Here is a 27,700-nt window from a genome sequence, read left to right on the forward strand (position 1 = left end):
AGCTATATCCAAATCTGAACCGATCTGGGTCAAATTGACGAAGGATGTCGAAGGGCCTAACACAACTGACCGTCTCAAATTTCAGCAAAATCGGATAATAAATGTGGCTTTTATGCGCTGAAGACCCTAAATCGGCGGATCGGTCTATATGGGGGCTATATGAAGATATAGTCCATCTTCGAACTTAACCTGCTTATGGACAAAAAAAGAACCTGTGCAAAATTTCAGCTCAAAATCTCTATTTCTAAAGACTGTAGCGTGATTTCAACAGACAGACGGACAGACGGACGGACATGTCTAGATCGTCTTAGATTTTTACGCTGTTCAAGAATATATATACTTTATAGGGTCGGAAATGGATATTTCGATGTGTTGCAAACGGAATGACAAATTGAATATACCCCCATCCTTCGGTGGTGGGTATAAAAACTCAATACCATCATAATCCGTAAGTGTAACCCGTTAAGCAGCCATGGAGTTATGAACAGCTATAAGCACACCTCCACAAAGTCTACCTACTCTATCACATCTATAAACTTGTTATTGGTTAGGAAAAAATTCGGTTACCGATACCAGGTTTCCGTGAAAACGAATATCTTGAAATCACTAACGAAAGATTTCAAATTGATGTCCCTAAGTTTAGTATTCAGGCCTCCAACATTTTGGTAAAGTGTAGACAAAGATTAACTCAGTTTTTGGAACAGGAGAAACAGAAAGCATAACCACAGGTCATACAGCGTTAGTTCTCTCCCTCGACACGAATACGTTAACCAAACCGCCATCCGCCTAAAATGTACTGCACACCATTAAACCAAATAGTTTAAACGGCACAATTATTTTAAAGAATGATATATCACGTGGTGTGGGTGAATTAAAGTCACAAATTTAAAATCATCGTCATTAACATTATTTATCATGGGTCTAATGTAAGCAGCGATGTCCTCTACAGATGTTCCAGAATGCAGGCTGAATGTAAAAATGATTTTCCTCAGAGATACTACGACTATTCGACCACTACCGGTAGGAGGAAAAGACTCGGTTACAACAACAGGACGAACCGGTTCACACAATCACAATCACATAAGGGCTCGTGGAGTTGTCTCCACACAATAATTTAGAGGAAATCGTTGTACGTTAGAAAAAAACGTCGACGGCGACAGGTAATTGTCCGAAACTAGAAGCTCCGCACCTTTACGTGGCGGAGCCACAAGTAGAGAATGTAACTTAATTAAATTATCACCAATAGCAATGGACGAGAATTTCTTTCGTTTGGGAGAACCATCTGTATACTCAAATTTTTCAAAATACTGCAGTTTAGTGAAAAATGCGTTGAAATCCCTCCTCAGCTGTTTCAACCTTAGATTCCTAAAAAACGATAGAAATCGATTTCCAAAGACCAACAATTGACACACGGCCAACGATGCCCGTTTTTACAATCAGTTATAAGATCAAAATTCCTACCATTGAAACCTGCGCATTTCAAGTGTGCATGCTTCTCTCACAACCAGCAAGTTATTATTCGGTCATTAACTTTAGTATTGTTACAATTATTGTACAAATCATCCATTATATTATATTATTACAATCACGAGGGATAGCTGTGAGCATCACACAGGCTTACTTACTTACTTTAATTGGCTATGACAGAACATTTGTTCCACTAGCCGAACGTAGAATAGCGTTCAAAGCGCCTCGAACTTCTGCGCTCATTCTAAGGTCTCTGACACCAAGTTTCGAGGTGTCTCCCACCACTTGATCTTTCCATCGGCCTTTTGGTCTTCCCGTTTTGCGTGTACCACCGTTTTTGCCTTCGAAAGACTTCTTTGCTGGAGCTTCTTCATCCATTCTGACAACATGACCTAGCCAACGTAACCGTTGTATTTTGATGCGTGTAACTATGCTTTTAACTCATACATCTCAAGGTTCATACGTCGCCAATATTCTCCATTAACGCAAACTGGTCCATGTATTTTACTAAGAATCTTTATCTCAAATACTCCAAGCACTGCCTCATCTGCTTTCATAAGTACCCATGCCTCAGAACCATATAACAACACGGGTAGTATCATTGTCTTGTATAGTGTAATCTTCGTCTGTCGAGAGGTAGCCTTGTTTCTAAACTTCTACTTAATCCAAAGTAGCATCTGTTTGCCAGTATATTCTTCGCTTTATCTCAAAACTGGTATCATTCGTTTCGGTTACGGCGGTGCCGAGGTAGATAAAGTTGTTGACTATCTCCAAGTTGTGGTTCCCAACTTTCTCCATGTTCTTTATCTGCTCGGTTGTACAAGGCGTTTTGGGAGTTGAAATTATCCTTTTCTCTTATCTCCATTTAATGCCAGACCCATTTTCGCTGACTCTTTTTCAATTCTTTCAAAGGCTGCAGTTACTACTTTCGGTGACCGACCTATGATGTTGTCGGCATAGGCGAGTAGCATGTTGTTCTGCAGTTGGGTCACTGCTACTTGGACCTCATTCTGAATAGGAGGTAAACATTCTATAACATCATTCGCCGCCAACGTCGGACACTAGCAGTTGGGTAAAATTTTCTTTCCATATCCTCAGCGTGCTATCTGTGTCAGTAACCAGATTTCCTTCGTTGTCTCTGCAGGAGGATGCATATGCATCAAAGCCATCGGTTTAATGTTTAATTCTTTGGTTGAATTTTCGAACTTCATTCTGGCTCCTGTACATCTCAATTCGCTTACAATCACGTCTTTCCATTTCCTTTTTCTTTCTGCGGAATAGACGTTTCTCCTCTCCCCTTTTCTTCATCTGGCGCGTTGCAACTGATTACAGGATTGCTCTATATGCCGCATTCTTGGCTTCAGTAGCATCTCGACACTCTTGGTCATACCATGGGTTTCTTGGATTAGGCTGCCGGTACCCAAGTTCGGATTTCGCGGCATTTTCCATGGAGTGGACAATGGTTTGCTACTGCGCCATTATATCATCGGAAAAAGGAGTGCTTTCATCAAGCAGTTGGGTCAGTCGAGTGGAATATGCCGCTGCCATCTGTTATGTTTGCAGCTTTTCAATGTCGAGCTTCCTCTTGGTTTAAGATCGTACTTTCCTCGCCATGTTTAAACGGGTGCGAACCTTTGCGGCAACAAGGTAATGATCCGAATCCATATTCGCTACACGGATCGATCGTACTTCTAACAGCGGTCATATTCTCTCTCTAGGCGCTAGTAAAAAATATCCTTGGTCTGCTCGTCCTAGTCTCCCGTCGGGACCTAAGCACCAATAAGGCTGATGTTGAAGATCCACGGCCGAATTCATGCCTCTTGTTATGGCAGCTATAGTATATAGTTCAGCCTATACACCGAAAAAAAGTTGGCCCAAAATTTAAAATTCTTCTTTATTCGAAGGATTTTAGCAATGAAAATGAGCTAAAGAACCAAAATTTTTCAATAAAGATGCATCTTCAATTTAATTTCCGATTAACTAACGGACATGACCATCCGTTTCAAATTTTAATGGCTGACTGATTCCTATTTTACTTCATAGATGACTGGCTGGTCAGTATTACGATAAAACAAATTTTTTAAATCTATATCTTTTATTTAATCTCTACCTAAATGTCTAATGAGCAAATGTATCAATAATGGGCACGTAGCTAAGAAATGTTGGACATTTTCATTTTGTCTTGTGTAACAAAGCGTAGATTGTTTATTATACCCTAAACCATAGGATGGGGGTATACTAATTTCGTCATTCTGTTTGTAACTTCTCGAATTCTTGATTGTCATGACATTTTAAGTCGAACTAGCCATGTCCGTCCGTCTGTTTGTCGAAAGCACGCTAATTTTCGAAGAAGTAAAGTTCGCCGCTTCAAATTTTGCACAAATACTTTTTATTAGTGTAGGTCGGTTGGGATTTTAAATGGGCTATATCCACGTTTTGATATAGCCGCCATATAAACCGATCTGGGATCTTGACTTCTTGAGCCGCTAGAGGTCACCATTCCTATCCGATTTGGCTGAAATTTTGCATGGCATGTTTTGTTATAACTTTTAATAACTGTGCTAAGAATAGTTCAGAGCGGTCCATAACCTGATATATCTGCCATATAAACCGTTATGGGATCTTGACTTCTTGAACCTCTAAAGGGCGCAAGTATTACTCGATTTGGCTGAAATTTTGTACAACAGCTTCTCTCATGACCTTTAACATATGTGTCGAATATGGTCTGAATCGGTTTATAGCCTAATACAGCTCCCCTATAAACCGATCTATTTTACTTCTTCAGCCCCTAAAGTGCGCAATTCTTAGTAGATTTGGCCGACATTTTACACAATGACTTCTACTATGGTCTACAATATTCAGTTCAATTATGGTCCGAAATGAACTATAACTTGATATTGTTCCAATAACAAAGCAATTCTTTTCTTTATCCTTTATTTGTCCAAAAAGAGATATCGTGGCCAGAGCTCGACAAATGCGATCCATGGTGGAGGGTATATGAGATTTGGCCCGGCCGAACTTAGCACGCTTTTACTTGTTATTATTTGCTTTGACATACTTGATCTGCATACACTTTGAAATAACTTTCATTTGGTCAATAAATTAACTTGTGGATTTTTTATTAAGCTTTCTAAGTTGCATTTATACAGCTTTTTGAAAAAAATATTTCTGTTTTTTAAATGGTTTGCATACGGTATAGATGGTGCTTATATAACTGCCAGACATTTGTACTCGTAAACAACTTCAATGCTTTGGTTGAGGTAACTCCATAAATCATTTCTGGAAAATCTTACACCTTTTCATTATTAGCATTATTTTTGATGCAGTTTTCTTCAATGTTTATCATGTTTTGTAATACTGTGCAGTCATAAGCCACTATCATTATGTTGTCCACGAATAACAATACTCGAATATTTATGTGTAACGTCTACGATCCTACGTCCTCCTTCCAGCCAATCATGAAGGTCGTTTAAATAAAATGTAAACAACTACGGTGACAATAAACATTCTTGCTTCAATCCTGTATAATATTAAAATTGTCGGTTAGTTCACTTCCGGTCTATAAGACAGATCTCGTATTTTTATACAACTTCTGTATCGTACTTGCCATTTTTGTGGACATTCCTATTGTATGCACACATTTTTCTGCTATTTTTTGTGAACTATTGATGCGAAATTTTAAATATTGACTACTGTCGAGTCGATCCTAAACCAGACTTCGCCCGATCCTAAACCAGACTTCATTTAGTACGTTTGTTTAATCACCCAGCTTGAAATTCTTGATTATAAAATCCAATGTACTTTCGCCATTGTATTCCTCTATAGTTATATCCACTATAGTTGCTTGGTATAGCAACACTTCCTTTTTTTTGGATTGAGAATACAATCGTAGCATTATTAGTATCATGGACTCTCCATTGTTAAAAAATTGGCTGGGGATTCCAGTAAATTCATTTAGGAAATTCTCGGATGCATTTTTTAAATATTCATATGGCACCCTATCCGCACCTGGACCCTTGTTATATTTTGTTGTGTCCAAAACGTATTTCCTTCACACCAATTTCACACCACCATCCGTTTGAAAAGGAATGGCGTATTGTGGTTGGTTGAGCAGGGAATGGAGGTATACCTTGAATTCATTCGTTGGTGTATTTGTAATTATCATAAAAAGACTTCAAGACGTGAACCAGATCTTTAAAAATTACCACGTAATCTCTATGTTTAGCTTCTTGCAGTTTGTGACTTAACTTCCTTTGATATGTATCTTTTCCGTTTGCCACCATGGTAGCAGATTCAAAGATTTTATTATATCTGTCGCATATCCATCTCTATACACAGTGGCATGTGATCCGACCATATTTTGTCCTCAATACTAAATTTCCTGATTAATTCCAACGCATCCATTGCAACTGCTGCTACATCGTTAACCGAAGTGCCCACTGTTGATGTTGTTGTAACCAAATTTTCATGTGGAGCTCCTGTAGGTGAGCAAGCTCGTTCCGTTCCAAAGGACCGATCGCCGCGGGAACAAGGTGGCCATTGGTTATTTAAAGGCGTCAATAACTCACCTTGTCATATTGAGCATAGTAGGCACTCAGAATGCGTGCAAGAGCCGGTGCGACCCGACCTATCACTGAGACTCTCCTGATTGTCCGCGACTGCAGTTACAGCTACTCCGGAAGGACCATTCCACTATCCGCAACCTGTGGACAAGCCCGGTAGCTCGCAGCTAAGCTTCTCGTGACAGCAATGAACATCACACAGATCGGACCTCAATGTTCCAGCTTGTGTGGTCTTACAGTTATTCCGTGCCGGGAGTGCCTACTGTGCTATATATGTGTAATTTCCTACCTCATCACCTACCGTTTTGCCATTTAACACCGCGAGACCATTGTCGTCACAAAACTCAATAAACCTTTTGACTTTTGTATTCAGCGTCTTATCCTTTGATTCCCGAATATCCAAAACAGCCACGAACTCTGTCATCAGCCGTTAAGATTTTGTTGCAGTGTACCAATTCCTACTTTCATATCCCCTGCCATAGCAATGCTGTCTTTCTGGATTGTTTATACCCTCCACCATAGGATGGTGGTCCGTCCGTCTGTCTGTCGAAAGCAGCTAACTTCCAAGGGATTAAAGCTAGCCGCTTGAAATTTTGCACAAATACTTTTTATTAGTGTAGGTCGGTTGGTATTGTAAATGGCCCATATCGGTCCATTTTTTGATATAGCTGCCATATAAACCGATCTTGAGTCTTGATTTCTTGAGCCTCTAGAGGGCCAAATTTTTATATGATTTGAATGAATTTTTGCACGAAGTATTTTGTTATGATATCCAACAACTGTGTCAAGTATGGTTCGAATCGGTTCATAACCTGATATAGCTGTCATATAAACCGATCTTGGGTCTTGACTTCTTGAGGCTCTAGAGTGCGCAATTCTTATCCGATTGAAATGAAATTTTGCACGACGTGTTTTGTTATGACATCCAACAACTGTGCCAAGTATGGTTCGAATCGGTATACAACCTGATATAGCTGTCATATAAACCGATCTTGGGTCTTGACTTCTTGAGCCTCTAGGGGGCGCAATTCCTATCCGATTTTTGCATGACGTATTTTATTCTTACTTTCAACAACTGTGTCAAATAAGGTTCAAATCGGTTCATAACCTGATATAGCTGCCATATAAACCGATCTGGGATCTTGATTTATTGAGCCTCTAGAGGTCGCAATTTTTAGTCGATTTGCCTGAAATTACGACGGATCCTCTTATGACCATCAACATACGTGTTTATTATGGTCTGAAACGGTCTATAGCCAGATGCAGCTCCCATATAAATCGATCTTTCTATTTTACTTCTTGAGCCCCCAAAGGGCGCAATTTTTATTCGAATTGGCTGACATTTTACACAGGTCTCCAACATATAATTTAATTGTGGTTCAAACCGGATCATATCTTGATATCGCTCTAATAGCAGAGCAAATCTTTTCATATATCCTTTTTTGCCTAAGAAGAGGTGCCGGGAAAAGAACTCGACAAATGCGCTCCATGGTGGAGGGTATATAAGATTCGGCCCGGCCGAACTTAGCACGCTTTTACTTGTTTTTAAATATCCTCAATTATCTCAAACTCTTTGTTCCAATCTTCTCCCTTTATATAAGTAGTAACAAGATGCTCCAGCCTTTATTTATGTTTACTTCCTTTTCTGAACAGATCTTCTCTTACTGCAATGTTAGGCAAGGTTAGGTTGAAGAGAGGGTGGGCATATTAATCCACCCCATGACACTATGAACATACTGCTAAGCCAGTAATCGGCTCTAAATACTAAAGAGTAACCTCGAAAAAGGGCACGCCACAGGGCGCATTTTATCGCCACTCCTATGGGTGACCACCATAAAGGACCTATTACGGATGCTGACTGAGGAGGGATTTGAACCCGTCTGCTATGCAGGCGATGTTATAATACTTCTAAGTAGTAAGGATCCGAACGAGCTATGCAGAAGGGTCTCGCATATAGCATATGACTGGGCTGGACCCAGAGGTCTCAATGTTAACCCAGAGAAGACTGAAATATGCCAGTGAAACAAAACACACACAAACGTGACTGAGCTGTTTTAACCAGTGTCGGCAAAAAGTTCATAGCTAAAAAACATCCTTTAGTATATAAATAGTATGTGTATATAATATTAAAAATCAGAACCATAATTTTAAAGGGAAAACTGTATATTCGAATGAATGAATACAAACATAAGCCTTAATATAAGAAACCAAAAATGCTGAACCAATCGGGGACTTTAGCAAATAACGACATTTCTAAACAAATGGAAGTTAAAATTTATTTTAAAGCGCGAAGATTACTATCGCTTGTGTAAATTCCGAATACAATAGAGTACCTGAGGCGACACTTTAGGTCGAGTGCTAGGCTCTACTGACAGCGGCATATTTTTGGATTGACGCAACTCTGGTAATGCTATCCGAAAGTTCATGCTACACAAATGGATCAAAGCTAGAAGACAGATTGGGCCTGGCAGTCTACATTGAGAACCCAGTACTGAAGTCGGAGAATCGTGTCCTAAAGGCGGAGATCCGGACGATCACGGAATGCGTGAGGAGATGTGGTGTCAACTCGAGAACGTCGAGTTCGAACATCTTTACGGACAGTAAACTGGCCATCAGAGAAATAACAACCAGGATGGTAAGGTCACGTACAGTCTTGAAGAGGGAGAATAATGCCTTCTCTGGGCATAGCACGATCGGCATTGTATGTGTGCCGGACCATAGCGGAATGAGCTGAGTCAATAAACTTAGTTAACCCGAAGCCTTTCGGGTTGACGCACTTCGAGTTAAGGGCGTGGGCGACGAACGCGCATTTAACACTGTGGAACAGCGAAACGGTCTGTAGGACGACAAAAATCCAATGGGGAGATCCGGATCGTTAAAAGGCGAGGAAGGAGATCAGTATAGCTTTCGGAATCATAACGGGGCACATAGCACTATGAGCTCACTTATGCAAAATCGGTGCGCAAGTGATAGCTTCTGGGGAAGATAATGAGACGTTTAAGCATTTCCTATGTCATCGCCCGGTTTTCGATGGCTAACAGACACCGGTACTGAAAGAAAAACCGTTTATTCATTAATATAAAGAACATTTACGTTTATATAATGAAAATTTTCGTTAATGTAATGAATTCAATCGTAGACGTTGTTTTCTGAATTCGTCAATCGTTGTTTTTAAGAATTCCCATTCATTAATATTACGAAATTTTTACTTTGCATATTTTAATGAAAAAACTGGGAAATTCCCAACTATTGCCATGAAACACTCCTGTATGTTCCACTCAATAAAGACTTTTAACTTTTGGGCAGATTTGACCACGAAAATCGAGGTTTGAAAACACCATAGAAAAATGAATGAAAAATGTTCATTAATATAACGATGAACCATCAATTAATATAACGATCAACCAACAATAATAACAAATTGCAATCACTAATACAACAACCCAGTTCATTAACTGAACGATTGACTTTGACATGAGGGGAAACATTAAAAAACACGTAACAAATGACTGTTATTAATATAACAACAATTTTCGTTAAAAAAGTAAGTATTAACACCGAGTTCGTTAAAACAACAGGGAAATACGTTAAATGAATGATTTCTTTATTTAGAATATATTATCGTGTTCGTAACGATAATCATCCTATAAACGACAAAAAATCGTTCTTAATAATAATGAAATTAAAAATTAGTATGCTGGTTGGCTACCCTAGTTGTTGTTGAAGTTGCACTGAAAGAATACCCGCTTTGTGAAATTAACGTGCAGCGTTCGTTGACTTGCATTCATTATTAGAAAAACAATTACGTTTATACAATGAAAATGTTCGTTAATATAAGGAATTCAATCGTTGACGTTGTTTTTATGAATATCGTCAATCATTGTACCTATTATGGTTTTTATTGCAAAATATTTTGTTTGGGTTAAAATGAGCAAATAGAGTTTATACAAAATAAAATGTTAATAAAAGGAAGATTTTATGATTCCTTAAACTGTGAATTCACTTTTAAGACATTTTAGAAAATATTTCACATAATGCATGTTTGTTTAAACAATTTTTTAGCAGTAACACATTTGGTCAGATCGAGTTTTTGGCAAACAGGTTTTTGTGTCAATAAGTTTGCCCCTTTTCCATTGTCTTAATATTTATATAAATAAAAAAAATTTTAAATATAAATAAAAAATGCTTAATACGGCCATCTGCAGACTGTCCAATATAAAAGTTTTTCCATAAATAAAGAATTTAAATTTTTATACCAGTGGCAACATTTATTTATAGTGAAATGAAGTGAAACAATGTTTAAAATCAATTTGTGTTAGTTTCGAAATTTTAAACTAAAAACAATGAAAAATAAAATAAACATTGAACTACTACGCCAGTTATTATTCTGCTGCAACTCCAAAAAAAATTATTTCAATTTTAATCGCGGATGTGAACATACGTAAATGTTGCCAGTGTAAGTGGAAGTGAATAGATGGAAATATTTTTAATCGCTTTGTCGCTTTCTTAATAAGAATAGACAGGATATGTAAAGAATTGCGTTAAATTCTAGTGATATATTTCTTCCCATATAAATCGTTTATTCCTTTTTTTATTCCAAGAACAAAATTGGAAGAAATTGGATACAATGACAGTCACTATTTCTCAGTTCACCGTCACGGTAAGTATCAAAACTTACAATATGGAGAATTCGCAGCAATTTTATTTGCCTTTATTAAACTGCGTTTTCAGATTTGTTTGAAAGAGAAGTGGGAAAATACATTTAACGCACTGATAGAGTATTGATGCATTTCCAATGGATTTCTACTGGCGTTCAAATGCGCATGTTCGCCTATTTGGTCGGTAAGCATTAAACTGAAAATAAATAATAATAATATTTTGCATTTTGAAAATAGTGTGGACCTGAAAAATGTAAATCAAGTTGATACTGTGAAAAGCAGCGAATCTTTGGAACTTCTTTATACGGCGTTAATGGTTATAAACTTTAAAGACTTATCTACAAATATGCAAAGTATCTGTGATTATCAATACAACGATTACATTTTCTTAAATGGTCCAATTTCGTTCGTTGCTACAACGATTGGACTTCATTAATACAACAATTCTATGTAATTAATATAACGATTGAACTCACCATTTGTATTTATTTATGTATTGACCCTGGTTGTGAATACAATGTAACAGGTTTCATTATATTAATGAAATTGTACGTTGGTTTAATATTTACGTCAGATTTAATTTATACAACGATCAAAATCGTTGATAGTACGAACATATTTCTTTCAATATACATAGGTGGGAACACAATACCAGACATGAACCAACTAAGGGTCGTGGTATGGAAAAAATTAAGGATTTTGTAAGTAGCACGGAATTTCTAAAATAGATTTTCTTTTTCGCTGACAACAAGCCGAATATTATCTTAGGCGTATGCCCATAAAGGAATGGGGCGGATTAATATCAGCGCCCTCTTTTCAACCTAACCTAACCGAGTGTTCACTCTTTCCTTACTATATTGCAAAAGACTACCAGATGTTGACGCAAATAGGGGCTATTTTTTTTCTAAAAAAGTGGTTTTAAATTTCCTTAATAAAGGTCATGTATTAAGGAAAATAAAAAAAAAAACACTTTTTTAGAAAAAAATCGCCCTATACTAAATAAGCGAAAAAAAGCTACAGAAATGTGTTTTAGCATCATCTTTTGTTCTATTCAAACGCTAAAAGCGGACCCTCCCCCTTACCTGAATTTTCAGAAACGTCAGATCTCGGAGTTGGGCGGTGCGATTTAAGCGAAATTTTGTGTGATATCTTATGGTAATTCAAAAACAAAAATTTGGTGTCCAAATTCCGGAAGAGGTACTTAGGAGGAGGCCCCCAACCAAAACCTACTATATATATACACCAATCACGATAATATAGGACTCAAATGAAAGGTATTTAAGATTAGAAAACATATCTGATATCCAATTGTCGGACCAAGTTGGTCCCCTAACCCCAACCCCCAAAATCCATATTTACCAACTATAGCAATATGGAACTAAAATGAAAGGTATTTGAGAGTAGAATACGAATATGATACCCAAATGTGGGACCAAGTTACTGGGGATCCACCCCTTCCCCAAAACGGTCTTATAGATTGACCATGGCAATATGGGGCTCAAATAAAAGGTATTTGAGTGTAGAATACGAATGCGATATCCAAGTGTGGGACCAAGTGTTTGGGTGGCCGCCCGTCACCAAAAACACCCCCAAAGAGGGCAAATATACGACCATAGCAATATGGGGCTTAAAATGAAAGGTCTTTGGGAGTAAAGCACGAAACTTATATCAATGTTCGGGAAAAGTGTTTATGGCGCCACCCACCCCTATAACACCACCCAAAAATGGCGTATTTGTTGACCATTTATTAGGTATTTTTGATTGGAACACGAATCTGATATAAATTTTCGGGGTCAAGTCATTGAGTGGCCGCTCCACTCCCCAAACACCTCCCAAACCGGACGTTTTTGCTGACTATGGGAATATGGGGCTCAAATAAAAGGCATTTGGTACTAGACCACGAATCTAATATCAACATTCCGGACAAACTGTCTATGGGACGATCCACCCTCATAACAACCCCCAAATAGGACGTATTTGACAATTTGGCGAGTTTGATTTGGTGGAGTTCGATATTGATAGTTTTTAGGGCCCATACCTCAATCCGGACATATTTGCTGACTTTTGCAATAAGGAGTGTAAAAAAGGTATTTGAGATTAGAAGAGAAATTTGATACATAATTTTGAGGCCAATGGCAATATGGGGTTCAAATAAATGATATATCAGAGTAGAGCACGATGCTGATATATCTTTAGGGCTAAGTGTTTGAGGGACCATCCCACTCCCCAAAACACCCCTAGTCGGAGATATTTACCGACCATGTTAATGTGGGGCTCAAATGAAAGGTATTGCGGAGTAGAGCACGAAATTGATACCCACTTTCGGGACCAATTTTTCCCCCAAAACACCTCACAAACAGCAATTATTAAAATGAATTTGATAACCAATTTTGGAGCCAAATGTTTAGGGGACGCCTCATCCCATAAACTCCTCGAAACCAATGGCAATATGGGGTTTAAATAAATGGTATTTTAAAGTACAGCACGCTGCTTATATTTATTGGGGTAATTGCGGATTTTTCATATAGTCGGCATTGACAAATTTTTTCACAGCTTGTGACTCTGTAATTGCTTTCTTTCTTCTGTCAGTTATCAACTGTTACTTTTAGCTTGCTTTAGAAAAAAAGTGTAAAAAAGTATATTTGATTAAAGTTCATTCTAAGTTTTATTAAAAATGCATTTACTTTCTTTTAAAAAATCCGCATTTACTTTTTGGGCAACCCAATATTTCAGGGCTAATTGTCTGGAGGACCACCTCACCCCCGAAAACACCCCTATTTCAGACAAACATATTTACCGATCATGGCAATATGGGGCTCAAATGAAAGGTATAGGGGAGTAGACCACGAAATTCATACCCACATTCGGGAGTCCACACTGGGGGTCCACACAACCCCCTAAACCCACCAACCACCATCCTGGGGCCTTCCCACTTCCAAAAATCCCATGCCAATATCTTGCTGAAATAAAGTCTTTTAGGAGTGGAGTACGATTTCGTAGACCAACAAAGATAATATGGGATCCAGATAAAGGCATTTATTTTGTTATGCTATTAGTCAAGCGATATACATCTTCTATTTTTCGTAGCATGGTATTTTACTAAAAGCTCTTTAATGTCGAAAGTAAATTTGCAAAGGATATTTTTGTTTCATATAAAGTTAAAAAAGGCGCAGCGGAGCGGGTTAGATATAAAATCTAAAGTGAAATCAATAGGAGAACATAATATGTATACACTTATATGTATATATTATAAACTTTTACTTCATAAAATACTTATTTGTTTTCCACTGTACAATTGAAAATTAAATAAATTAATTTAAACATTTCAAGAATAAAATTCAGTACAAAATAAAGTTATATATGGCGCAAGATATAATTATATATACAGGATATAATTATATCTAGTGCAAGATATAATTATATCTAGCATCATATATAAAAATATCTAACACCAGTTATAGTTGGATATGGCAGATCCAATTTGATCTAATTATTACTCAGGACCATTCGTTTTTTTTTTAAAGGTGTTGTGTTTTATTATATATAAATACCGAAGGGGTAGGTATTGGTTGAAATTACAACACATGGATGAATTTGAGTACGATCCACACACTCACATGTGAGTGTACGCAATCACTTAAGCGGCTGATAAATTTGTTGAAGTCATATTAATTTTTATATGTAAATGACATATAAAAAGCCAACATTTTAGCCAAAAAATCAAATTTGATACCTCTGTCAAACTAGCGAAAGAACGAACTTCGAAAATGTCCCGCTAAAAGGAATATAGTACCACCCTTAATACGTGTCCGCGTATGTGAAATGTGATTCCAAGGTAGTTGCAGTAGTTCATATGCCTTTTTAAAAAGCACATTTTTGTAATTGGTAGTTATGTATGAATTGAAAATATTCATAAATATTTTAGAGATAACAGCTTTTTTTGTTGTAGCTTCATCGACCCAATTTTTTCAATAAAGGCTTTTTGGCGTATTTTGTTCGCTCTTCGCGATTACTTTTTTAGAAAAAAAAACTTGCTCATATCATTCAGTAGAAAATGTTCTCATTACTTATCTAAAAATTTGTATTTTATCATTGAGATTTTTGCACAGAAAAAATGAGATTTTTTAATTAAGAAAGTTTTTTGTATTCAATTAAAAATTTACCTGAAATTAGACCTATAAAGATATTTATAATCGATTTTGTCCTCTGTATTTATGACAAGCTTAATAATTTAATTAAAGCGGTTATCAACTCAATAAACAAATTAATTGCAAATTGTTTGTTCTTTCACCGCTTAACATGAAACCGAGTCCATCACAATTATTAAAATTCAATTCAAAAGTTTTACTGAAACTTGAGCAACCACCGAATAATCTGATTTTTCATTGCCTAGCCACTGCAATCAGTTTATAAATTGATATTGGCTTTGTGATAAAGTAAATAAGTAATTTTTAGAATACTGATACAGAATTGGTAGCATTAAAGGTAATTAACATGAGTGGTGGTACTCCCATAAACTTAGACAATGTCTAACAAAGAAATCAATACAGTTCGTTGTTACAGCTTATCGCAGGCACTAGCGATAAGAAAATGGTTTGGTTGATACAGCATTCGCTATATCGATTTTTCAAAACATTTCTTTAGGAATGCTTCAATTACGCGACTTAATAAAGGATTCTTTAATAAATTTTGCTTCCTTTTACCGATGCCATGGTTAGTCGCTACTGTGGTATCACAGTTTACTTAAAATTATCTAAGTGAGCCTATAAAGAACTGCCACTCTGACCTTACCTACGGAATTCATAAAATGTTAAAATATGTACCCCACATCAAAATATTTTGGCTGAAATTTAATCTCTAAGTAGTACTTTCTTAGGCGTACACTCTGAAAAATTTATCATCTGTAAGAACAAAAAATCTGCTGAAGAAAATTTTGCTAAACAGCAAATATTTGCTGCTGATCTGAGATGGCAAAATGTTGAAAGCAACATTACAAAGCTATAAAGCTTATATGGATAGATCCCAGAAACAGTTTATCAACCACCAAATTTTCAAATAATTCCAAATTAATCTTTAGGTTGACTCAATTTTAGAGTAGAGTATTAGACCGAATCTTTGGAATCCACCACCAGGGATTCTGCTAAAAATTTTTACAAAATAAATTTACTTGAAGGACATAATTTTATTCTATATACCAAACTTCTATCAAACCAGTAAAAATTAAAGCTTCTACGAACCGAACAAGTATAATAGAGAGACCGGTTTATATGGGAGCTATATCAGGTTATAGACCGATTTGGACCGTACAGTTGTTGGAAGTCATAACAAAACACTACGTGCATCCACATCGGATAAACACTGCTTCTTGTAAGGGCTCAAGAAGTCAAATCGGCAGATAGGTTAATATGGGAGCTATATAACGGTATAGACCGAACTTGGTCTACAACGGAATCGAGGGTCAGGCGTAATGGGTTAAAATTTTGTCTCTAAAAGAATTTATTGAAATTTGTCTATAGAAAAATTTTTAGGAAAATGTTTTTTGGGATAGATTAGTACAATAAAAAGACTTTAAAAATGTTTATGGAAAATGTAGTATCGGAAAATACAAAATTTTATTGAATTTTTGGGTTTAAAAAATATTCTCGAGGTTAGGTTGCCTTTGGAGAGTTCTTCGCTGAAATTTAGTGCTTAAAAAATTCATTAACATTTTAGTCTTTAAAAAAATCTTTATTATAAAAATTTTGTCTCTAAAAAAAAATTAATAAAAAAGTTGTCTTTAAAAACTTTTAGAAAAATCTCTTTAAAAAATAATTTCGATGGATGTCCGGCTCATGCAAATGTTACGTTAAAATTTTATCTTTAGAAAAATTTGATTAAAATTTATTTAGAAATTTTTTTTACTTAGAATTTCACTACAATTTTGTCCTTAAGAAAAAAATTTAAGGCGGCCCCGGCAGTAGCAAATATTGTAAATATTATATTTATGAAATGAATATTTATTAATATTATAATTATGAAATTTTATCATTTTAAATAATGTTACTGAAATTTTTCGTTTGGTATAAATTTAATTTAAATTTTTGCTTTAGACAAACCCATTTGTGAGGGGTTTCGTTTTATAGACATAAACTTAAAAGGATCAAGAAACAAACTCTACGCAAATTTATACCCACCACCATAGGAAAGAAGGTTTATTCATGTAGGCATTCCGTTTGCAACACATCGAAATACCCAATTCCGACCCTACAGAGCATACACTAAACCAATTTTTGTTCTTATTTTAAAGATTCGAGTCAAAATTTAGTAAACTTTATTTAAATATTATAAATTTTCTAAATTTTTAAGGAAACATTCCCTTTGGTGAAAGATATTTTCCTTCATACAAAGGATTTTTTATTTTAAATGGTAGGTTAATAAATCCTTAACTATGCGTCTTTATACAAAAAACAAAAATCTAAAATGAAGGTCAATATATTGTTGAAAGTTAGGAAATTGACCTTGGGACAAGACATTAGTAAATCGTAGTTAAAGACGCAAAATAGCCTTAAAATAGGAGCGTCTTTAAATGTTTAGTTGTTTTAAGGTTAAGATGTCATTTGCATCTCCGATCATCCAGCTCGTCTCGAAAGAGAAACAAACAAAAATAGTAAAATTTAATGATCTCGCCCTAACAGGCAAAAATATGAAAAAGTTAAGATGCTAAGTTAAAAAAAATGTTAATAGGTATTAAATTGACTGTCATCTATGAAGTAAAATAATGATCAATCAGCGATCAAAATTGGAAACGGTTGGTCGTGTCCGTTAGTAAATAGAAAATTAAATTTAAAGATGGCATCTAAAGTTTTGGTTCTTTGGCTCATTTTCATTGCTAATATCCTATGAATAAGGAAAATTCTTAAATTTTGCACCATTGTATATATTCTGGATCGCAGTTAAATTTTAAGATAAGTTAACGATAACTGTGTATCCGTCTTTAGTAATGCAGTCTTCAAAAATTGAGATATTGAGTTAAAGTTAAGTTCTAAAATGACAAAATCGAATCATATTTAAATATATAGCTGCCATATAGACCGATCCCTCGGTTTAGGTCTTAAGCCCATAAATAACCGTATTTTCCTATTTCGTAGAAACTTAGAGCAGTGAGTTGGACTAGATTTCCCGTTGTCTGAACCAAATTTGGTCCAGAGCGGACCACACTCTGATATGAATTTGAAACATGGAGTTGTACTAGTTCACTCGATTTCCGAAACGCGTATGGTCCATTTAAGGACATTTTTGGATATAGCTGCCATATGGACAATCTGCAGATCTGCGATCTTAAGCCATAAAATCCTCATTTACTACCTGATTTCCTTGAAGTTTTAAACTACAACGTATATAAACTTCTCGACACCGGAACCGACTATGATCCAAATCGGCCCATACTTGGACATTAATACAGATTTAATAGGTTTATAATAAAAAAATTATAATAAATATATCCATGGCGATAGGTATTCAAAGTTCGGCACGGCCAAACTTAATGCGTTATTACTAGTTTTTTTTTTAAATTGGTTAGGAATTGCTTCCGGTATGTGCTTAAAAAGCAAAGTCGGATGGTCCGTTTATAAAGTAGCAATAGACACGGATTCAGACTATACGTGGCATGGATTTTTCAGGTTTTAGGACAAATTATTTTGCAAAATTTCAGTCAAGTCAAATAACAATTATGCCCTTTAGACGCTTAGGAAGTAAAACCGGGAGGACGGATCATACGGGAGTTGGAGCTCGTAGGAGAAATTATGCAAAATTTTACCCAAATCGGATAAGATTTGTGCCCTCTAGGGACTCAAGAAGTATAATCAGGAAATATTACAAAAATATTAGGGGTCATAAATGAAACCGGTTTGCAAAATTTCAGCCAAATCCGCTAAGAGGCTCAAGAAATTAATTCAAAAAATCGGTTTATATGGGTGCTTTATAATGCTATAGCCCGATATAGGCGGCGATCAAGAATGCATATAATTAGAGTTGCACATTGCTTGATATTTTTAACGAAATGACAATATTTATATATCACTTCAGTGTGTATTAGAAAAAAATTTAAAAATAAATAGTCAATTTAAAAGTATAGGAGCGGGAGCGGAGCGGAGCAGGAGCATGGAGCGGAGAGGAACATTTTTTGCCGGAGCGGAAAAAAGGTGCTCACTCCGGATCCCTGTCTTAGACACAAATTTTAAATTGTCGTTTGTTCGCCTTTAAATCATAGAATAAAATTTTTGAGGTTGATTACGCAAAGTTCGTTTGAAATGACCAGAATTTATATTAAGCTCGATAGACACTTTCAATTTTTGTAGCGTGCGTCACACAACTTTGTAACCATTTTTATTTTTTTTATTTCATTCGAAAGTATTTGCAACTCTCTTAATAAATTTCAATCAAAAATATCTTAAATATGTAAGGTTCGTCATGCAGGATTCAGATTGAATTTGATAAGTACACCGATCGACTCAGAATCACTTTCTGATTTAACGAGTTAGCTATGTCCGTCTGTCCATGTTAATTTGTGAACAAAGTATAGGTCATATATAGCCAGTAAGTATATAGCCAGGAAGCCAACCAGTAATAAGACTTATTTATTTCAAGGCAGGCTACTACTGAATCTTCAGTTCTCCCATTCTCTATACCCTCGAGTAGTTTAAATTCTTAGTACACGAACCATTTCTCCACACACCCATGGTTCCTGGATAAGAACCACGTCAAATCCTCCTGGCATCGGAAGGACCTTTGGTGCTGCCGAAGCGTTTTACAGCGGTGGAGATTTATCTGCAAAAACCGGACCATAGTCAATATTCAAAATTTCCACCAATGTTGCGTTAGCCTCTTCCTCTGATTCAGCATGGAGTTCATCCTTACAAGATTCGTTCGATCTTGTCATGATGAGTTTCCTTACGCATCCTAGGACGGGGAAGAAAGCAGTGGAACCAATCTTCCGCAGGACACTGGCTACTTGCGGTGTGGACGATTCTTCCTTAGATGCTTCCCTAGCTGCTACCCGCGAAGTTCATTTTAAATTTCGCCCTTCCCCGCTGGCGCTCACCTTAAAGCCCAATCCAACCTGACGACCTACCCACAGAGCTTATCGAGTTCCGCCTCGACGGGTTCCCCTCCTGTTTTGACCGTGGTGGGAGGATTTTCCGTCTCTTGCAAACCACCATACTTTAGAGATGTGGTGGATAGTTCCTCAGACAAGTGCTCAGCAACAACTGTTTATTCGTCTTCCGATGTTAACAATAACAAGAAGTCAAGATCCCAGATCGGTTTATATGGCAGCTATATCGGGTTATGAACCGATTTGAACCTTATTTGACACAGTTGTTGAAAGTAAAAATAAAATACGTCATGCAAAATTTCAGCCAAATCGGATAGGAATTGCGCCCTCTAAAAGCTCAAGAAGTCAAATCCCCAGATCTGTTTATATGACAGCTATATCAGGTTATGAACCGATTTCAACCATACTTGGCATAGTTGTTGGATATCATAACGAAATACTTCGTGCAAAAATTCATTCAAATCGGATAAGAATTGTGCCCTCTAGAGGCTCAAGAAGTCAAGACCCAAGATCGGTTTATATGGCAGCTATATCAGGTTATGAACCGATTTAAACCATACTTGGCACAGTTGTTGGGTATCATAACAAAACACGTCGTGCGAAATTCCATTCCTATCGGATAAGAATTGCGCCCTCTAGAGGCTCAAGAAGTCAAGACCCAAGATCGGTTTATATGGCAGCTATATCAGGTTATGGGCCGATTTGAACCATACTTGGCACAGTTGTTGGATATCATAACAAAACACGTCGTGCACAATTTCATTCTGATCGGATAAGAATTGTGCACGCTAGAGGCTCAAGAAATCAAGACCCAAGATCGGTTTATATGGCAGCTATATCAGGTTATGGGCCGATTTGAACCATACTTGGCACAGTTGTTGAATATCATAACAAAACACGTCGTGCACAATTTCATTCCTATCGGATAATGAAGATCCAAGACCCAAGATCGGTTTATATGGCAGCTATATCAGGTTATTTACCGATTTGAACCATACTTGGCACAGTTGTTGTATATAATAACAAAACACGACGTGCAAAATTTCATTCAAATCGGGTAAGAATTGCGCACGCTAGAGGCTCAAGAAGTCAAGACCCAAGATCGGTTTATATGGCAGCTATATCAGGTTATGGACCGATTTGAACTATACTTGGCACAGTTGTTGGATATCATAACAAAACACGTCGTGCACAATTTCATTCTGATCGCATAAGAATTGTGCACGCTAGAGGCTCAAGAAGTCAAGACCCAAGATCGGTTTATATGGCAGCTATATTAGGTTATGAACCGATTTGAACCATACTTGGCACAGTTGTTGGATATCATAACAAAACACGTCGTGCAAAATTTCATTCCTATCGGATAAGAATTGCGCACTCTAGAGGCTCAAGAAGTCAAGACCCAAGATCGGTTTATATGGCAGCTATATCAGGTTATGGACCGATTTGAACCATACTTGGCACAGTTGTTGGATATCATAACAAAACACGACGTGCAAAATTTCATTCTGATCGGGTAAGAATTGTGCACGCTAGAGGCTCAAGAAGTCAAGACCCAAGATCGGTTTATATGGCAGCTATATCAGGTTATGAACCGATTTGAACCATACTTGGCACAGTTGTTGGATATCATAACAAAACACGTCGTGCAAAATTTCATTCCTATCGGATAAGAATTGCACACTCTAGAGGCTCAAGAAGTCAAGACCCAAGATCGGTTTATGTGGCAGCTATATCAGGTTATGGACCGATTTGAACCATACTTGGCACAGTTGTTGGATATCATAACAAAACACGTCGTGCAAAAATTCATTCCAATCGGATAAGAATTGCGCACTCTAGAGGCTCAAGAAGTCAAGACCCAAGATCGGTTTATATGGCAGCTATATCAGGTTATGGGCCGATTTGAACCATACTTGGCACAGTTGTCGAATATCATAACAAAACACGTCGTGCACAATTTCATTCTGATCGAATAAGAATTGTGCACGCTAGAGGCTCAAGAAGTCAAGACCCAAGATCGGTTTATATGGCAGCTATATTAGGTTATGAACCGATTTGAACCATACTTGGCACAGTTGTTGGATATCATAACAAAACACGTCGTGCAAAATTTCATTCCTATCGGATAAGAATTGCGCACTCTAGAGGCTCAAGAAGTCAAGACCCAAGATCGGTTTATATGGCAGCTATATCAGGTTATGGACCGATTTGAACCATACTTAACACAGTTGTTGGATATAATAACAAAACACGACGTGCAAAATTTCATTCTGATCGGGTAAGAATTGCGCACGCTAGAGGCTCAAGAAGTCAAGACCCAAGATCGGTTTATATGGCAGCTATATCAGGTTATGGACCGATTTGAACTATACTTGGCGCAGTTGTTGGATATCATAACAAAACACGTCGTGCAAAAATTCATTCCAATCGGATAAGAATTGCGAACTCTAGAGGCTCAAGAAGTCAAGACCCAAGATCGGTTTATATGGCAGCTATATCAAAACATGGACCGATATGGCCCATTTACAATACCAACCGACCTACACTAATAAGAAGTATTTGTGCAAAATTTCAAGCGGCTAGCTTTACTCCTTCGGAAGTTAGCGTGCTTTCGACAGACAGACGGACGGACGGACGGACGGACAGACGGACGGACATGGCTAGATCGACATAAAATTTCACGACGATCAAGAATATATATACTTTATGGGGTCTTAGACGAATATTTCGAGTAGTTACAAACAGAATGACGAAATTAGTATACCCCCATCTTATGGTGGAGGGTATAAAAAGAAAAACCTAAATATTATATTAACATCAACATTGTATCCTCAAATATTAAATTATTTTAAATATAAACTTCCAAACGAATTACTAAAGTTTGTACTTGAAGTTGTTGAATAAAAAGCAATTCCCGAAGCAATTTAACAACAAATTGCTGCTATTTATAAACCATTTATGTCGATAAGGCATTACCAGTATCTTTTCGAAAATCATTCTATTCGGTCATTCAGAGCGTTTCAGTTAGCGAACGTGCGAGTTAGTTATATTAAAATAAAAACGATTTGATTATTCTGACGAAATGGAATTTAGAGATTCTTTTTTTGTAACCCTTGTGATATTATTAACGTCAACTTCATCCAAAAGTTAGTTAACAAATTGGGAATATAACAAATCAGATCAGTATTACGATGTATTACAAATGACGAAATGGTATCAAATATCCAATAGCAAAGTCAACGTCCATTAATACCGCCAAAGGATTTTCCATAAAAAATGTTACGTTGTCCTGCTCAAAGGTGTTTTTTTATCTATTGCGGAGAATAATTTACGCTGCTATTACAATATAAGACTTGTCACATGAGCTGGCATTTTCTGTATTCAAAAGACTTGTCTTATGTACGTCAAATAGACGTCAAATACAGCGTGCTCCAATCAGCATGTGTCTACATATACGTTCGATGAAATAAAAGCGCGATTTAACCAAAAAAAGCTGCATATATATTCCAAAATCCATTTTCATAATAAATTTTTCGTACTTACCACATGATGTGTGCAACATGCAAAAGATAGCAACAGAGTTGCTACCTTTTAATTATACAAAAAAATGAAAAACATGGTTCAATTAAGACATTTGTTCATTCAATTAAAAAATTCGCTGAAATCGGAGCTATATTGTATTATTGATTAATAATTTTGTAATTTGGATTTATGACAAGCTTAAAAGTTCATTTAAAGTAGTAAATTATGAAAGTTGTCCCTTCTCTTAAATAACATTCATTTTTTTTAATTTAATAAAAGGATATAACTGATATTTTTTTGGGTTATTAAAAAATATTTAATTTTATTGGATTAAATTGCTGATAAAACATGTAATATATTGATTTAAAATAATTATTTTTTAATTTAGTTTTCTACAAGAAAGAAGAAAAAATTGCCTTCTATTTATAAGCCTCTCTTCATTGTCGTGGATATCGTCTCTAAAAGGTATAATGAATCAAATAATTTATATACATATTAAAATGAATAGTAATAAATACCAATCTTTGCATTTTGCGCAAAAAATTCAGATCCAAATGAAGGAATACTGCATTTGTTATCTTCCGTCATCAGCGTCGTTTTCCAAGCCAATATAGTCTCTATGAGGATAATAACATCTTTTTATATATAAGAATCTATTTGTGTTTGTTTTTTGGTTTGTTTGTGTGTTGCTTATAGACTCAAAAACGGCTGAACCGACTTTCTTGAAATTTTCACAGATGATGCATAATGATCCCGTGGTGAAAATAGGGTACTACATTTTTTGATATCCTTTACCCTAATTTTCAGAAGCGATGGTGCGATTTAAGCGAAATTTTGTGTGCTCGCTTATAGCAATCTAAAAACAAAAATTCCGTATCCAAATTTCGGAGGGAGTACCTAGGGGGACCGCCTTAACCCCAAACCTACCAAATATATATAGACCAATTACGACAATATGGGACTCAAATGAACGGTAATTAAGATTAGAAAATGTATCTGATATCCAATTGTCGGACCAAGTGCTTGGGGCACCACCCAACCCCCAAAACATCCCTAAATCGGGCATATTTACCGATCATGGCAAAATGGGACTCAAATGAAAGGTATTTGCTAATAGAATACGAATCTGGTATCCAAATGTGAGACCAAGTTTCTGGGGCTCCACCCCTTCTCCAAAACACCCCCCAAACAGGACTTATTTACTGACCATGGCAATATGGAGCTTAAATAAAAGCTATTTGAGAGTAGAATACGAATCTGATATCCAAACGTGGGACCAAATATTTGGAGGCCGCCCCTCCTCAAGAACATGCCCCAAAGAGGACAAATTTACGACCATATCAATATGGAGCTCAAATGAAAGGTCGAAAGAACGAAAGTACGAATCTGATATCGATATTCGGGAAAAAGTTTCAATGGGGCCACCCCAACCCCATAACACCACCCAAATAGAAAGAATTTGCTGACCATTGGGATTCAATATGGGACTCAAATAAGAGGTATTTTAGAGTAGGACACGAATCTGATATATATTTTCAAGCCAAGTCACTGAGTGCCCGCCCCATCCCCCCAACCCGTTCATGTTTGCAGACTGTGGAAATATGGGGGTCAAATGAAAAGTATTTGGGAGTGGTCCCGAATCAACATTCGGGACACCACCAAACAACAAAAACCCCCAAGTAGGACGTATTAGCACGCCAAGACAATTTTGGTCTTCAAGACAGTAGAGCTCGATACGGATAGCTTTTAGGGTCTTTACCCCAAACCGGACAAATTTGCTGACTTTTGCATTAAGGGGTTTAAATGAAAGGTATTTGAGATTAGAAACGAATTTGAAATCCAATTTCGAGGCCAATGGCAATATGGGGTTTAAATAAATGATGTATCGATATATGAGAATAGAGATGCTGATATATTTTCAGGGTTAAATGTTTCGGGGATAACGCCACTCCCCAAAACACCCCTAAATCGGGCATATTTACCGACCATGTTGATGTGGGGCTCAAATGAAAGGTATTGGGGAGTAGAGCTCGAAATTGATACCCACTTTCAGGACCAATTTTCTGGGGGTCTACCCCTTTCCCAAAATACCCCACAAACAACAATTATTTACTGACCATGGCAATATGGGGCTTTTTTGGGCACCGCCCCTACCCCAAAACACCCCCCATAAATTTACCGACCATGCCAATAAGTGTTTTAAATGAAAGATATTTAAGATAAGAAAACATATTTTATAACCAATTTTGGGATCAAGTGTTGGGGGGACGCCTCATCCTTTAAACTCTCCTTAAATCAATGGTAATTTGAGGTATAAATAAATGGTATTTGTCAGAATAGCACAATACTGATACTTTTCTCGCAATTTTCGCATTACATATGTGTGAAAGAACACACAACAAAACGCAGGAATTGATACTCACAATTTGTATTATTAAATAACAATTTAATGCGTACTATTAAAAATACGTTCAACGAATATCTTCTTTACCAATCACTTGCCTTGATACAAAAAAGCGGGTTTCAATGTCAAAAATAATTAAAGCAATTAACGCCTTGTATGTTTTGGAGTATTTGAGAGAAAGATTCTTCGTAAAATATATGGACCAGTTTGCGTTAACGGAGAATATAGGTGACGTATGAACCATTAGCTGTATGAGCTGTATAACGACGTTGCATAGTTACACGCATCAAAATACAACGGCTGCGTTAGCTGGGTCATGTTGTCAGAATGGATGAAGAAGCTCCAGCAAAGAAGTCTTTTGAAGGCAAACACGGTGGTACACGCAAACCGGGAAGACCAAAAGCCCGATGGAAAGATCAAGTTGTGGGAGACACCTCGAAACTTGGTGTCAGAGATTTTAGAATGAGCGCAGAAGATCGAGGCGCTTGGAACGCTATTCTACGTTCGGCTAGTGGAACAAATATTCTGTCATAGCCAATTAAAGTAAAGTATGTAGGTCAATACCATGTTTAATCGCTGAAATTTAGGTCTATATTTTTTCTGTGTACATACGACAAGTCTTATCGTGTTGTAGCAGCTTTAGACTCTCTATCGAATAGCTTCGCAGCAGTTTCAAAATCATCTGCAGATGTCTTGCTCCAAAGACTCTAACTAGTGTTCGATGATACACGATGTTATACATATTTATAGTTATTCTTATTTTTCAATCACAAACCCTTTAATATTTCTATGTTGCAGTTCTGTGCTATGCCATTGTTTGCTACAAATGTGATTCCATCTCACTTGAGGCATGTGCCACCTCATTAAATGTTACGGAATTGCCATACGAGAACTGTCCTTCAGCGTCCTTGCAATGTACAATGTCCATAGGTGAGTACATTAGTGTATTGCAAATATAGCATTGCATTACTAATTTTAAATGGAAAAAATATTATTTGCATAATAAAACACTGATGAATATCAAATATGCTCTCATCGCTACACTGAAAACAAATTTCCTAACTTGAAGATTTGAGCCATAGATGTCGAACTTAATATAAAGTCACTACCCATTCTTGTGGTGGAATCCCTTTGAAACTTGAAAGAAGCATTCGGTTTACTGATAATCAAACACTAAACCTGTGTGTGTATGTATTGTAGTAAATTTCCCAAGATATCAGGTTTGAAAAGAAATATAAAGAAACAAGTAATGACGGGCTAGTGTCGGGCGAAATCAACCTCTTGATATCCTACACCACATTGGATACGAAGGCTAAGTTGTCGAATTTAAAATTTGCTTAAATTTGATATGCAGAATATTGATCATAACCAGTACATAAGGGAAGATCGATTAATAAATGGGTTAGTAAATGCCTTACAAGTGAAAATGGGGAGATGCATATATATGGGACCTATATCTAAAACTGAACAAATTTCTATGAAATACAAATTTTGTAAAGATTGCTTAACAAATTACTAAATTATTGAGTTTTATTTAAAATCGGACTAAAATATATATGGAAGCTATTTCTAATCCGAACCAATTTCAATTAAATTCAAAAGCAATACCGGAAGTCATAAGGGAATCTTTTGTGCTAATTTTCGATTAACAAATGACCAAATTATTGTAATTCTAGTTCAAATCACACGAACATATATATGGGAGCTATATCTAAATCTGCACCGATCTCTATGAAATTCAACAATAAAGCCGAGACTTATAAGAGAATCTCTCGCGAAAAATTTAGAATCGGTTTACAAATGACGATATAATTGCAATTTTAGTCCAAATCGGACAAACATATAAATGGGCGCTATATCTAAGTCTATACTGATTTCTATGAAATTCACAAATAATGTCGTGATTTATAAGAGAATCCCTCGCGCAATATTTCGTGAGAATTAGTTTACAAATGAAAATATAATTGTAATTTTAGTCCAAAACGGACGAACA

At 36.5% G+C, this 27,700-nt stretch overlaps 1 protein-coding gene across 2 annotated transcripts in view; it reads left to right on the forward strand.

The window, feature by feature from the left end:
* LOC106086567 (uncharacterized) overlaps positions 1–27,700 on the forward strand; it is a 73,979-nt gene that overhangs the window by 25,398 nt on the left and 20,881 nt on the right. The window contains exons 1-2 of one of the 2 annotated variants that reach the window (XM_013251297.2): positions 22,783–22,927; positions 26,506–26,637. In XM_013251297.2, coding sequence (XP_013106751.2) covers positions 22,864–22,927; positions 26,506–26,637 — 196 coding nt within the window. In that variant the 5' untranslated portion in view covers positions 22,783–22,863. Of the gene's footprint in view, positions 1–22,782; positions 22,928–26,505; positions 26,638–27,700 lie in introns of those variants that run through there. The other variant, XM_059365098.1, reaches the window with a different exon arrangement.

Source organism: Stomoxys calcitrans, chromosome 3, assembly GCF_963082655.1.
Source record: "Stomoxys calcitrans chromosome 3, idStoCalc2.1, whole genome shotgun sequence".
NCBI lineage: Eukaryota > Metazoa > Arthropoda > Insecta > Diptera > Muscidae > Stomoxys > Stomoxys calcitrans.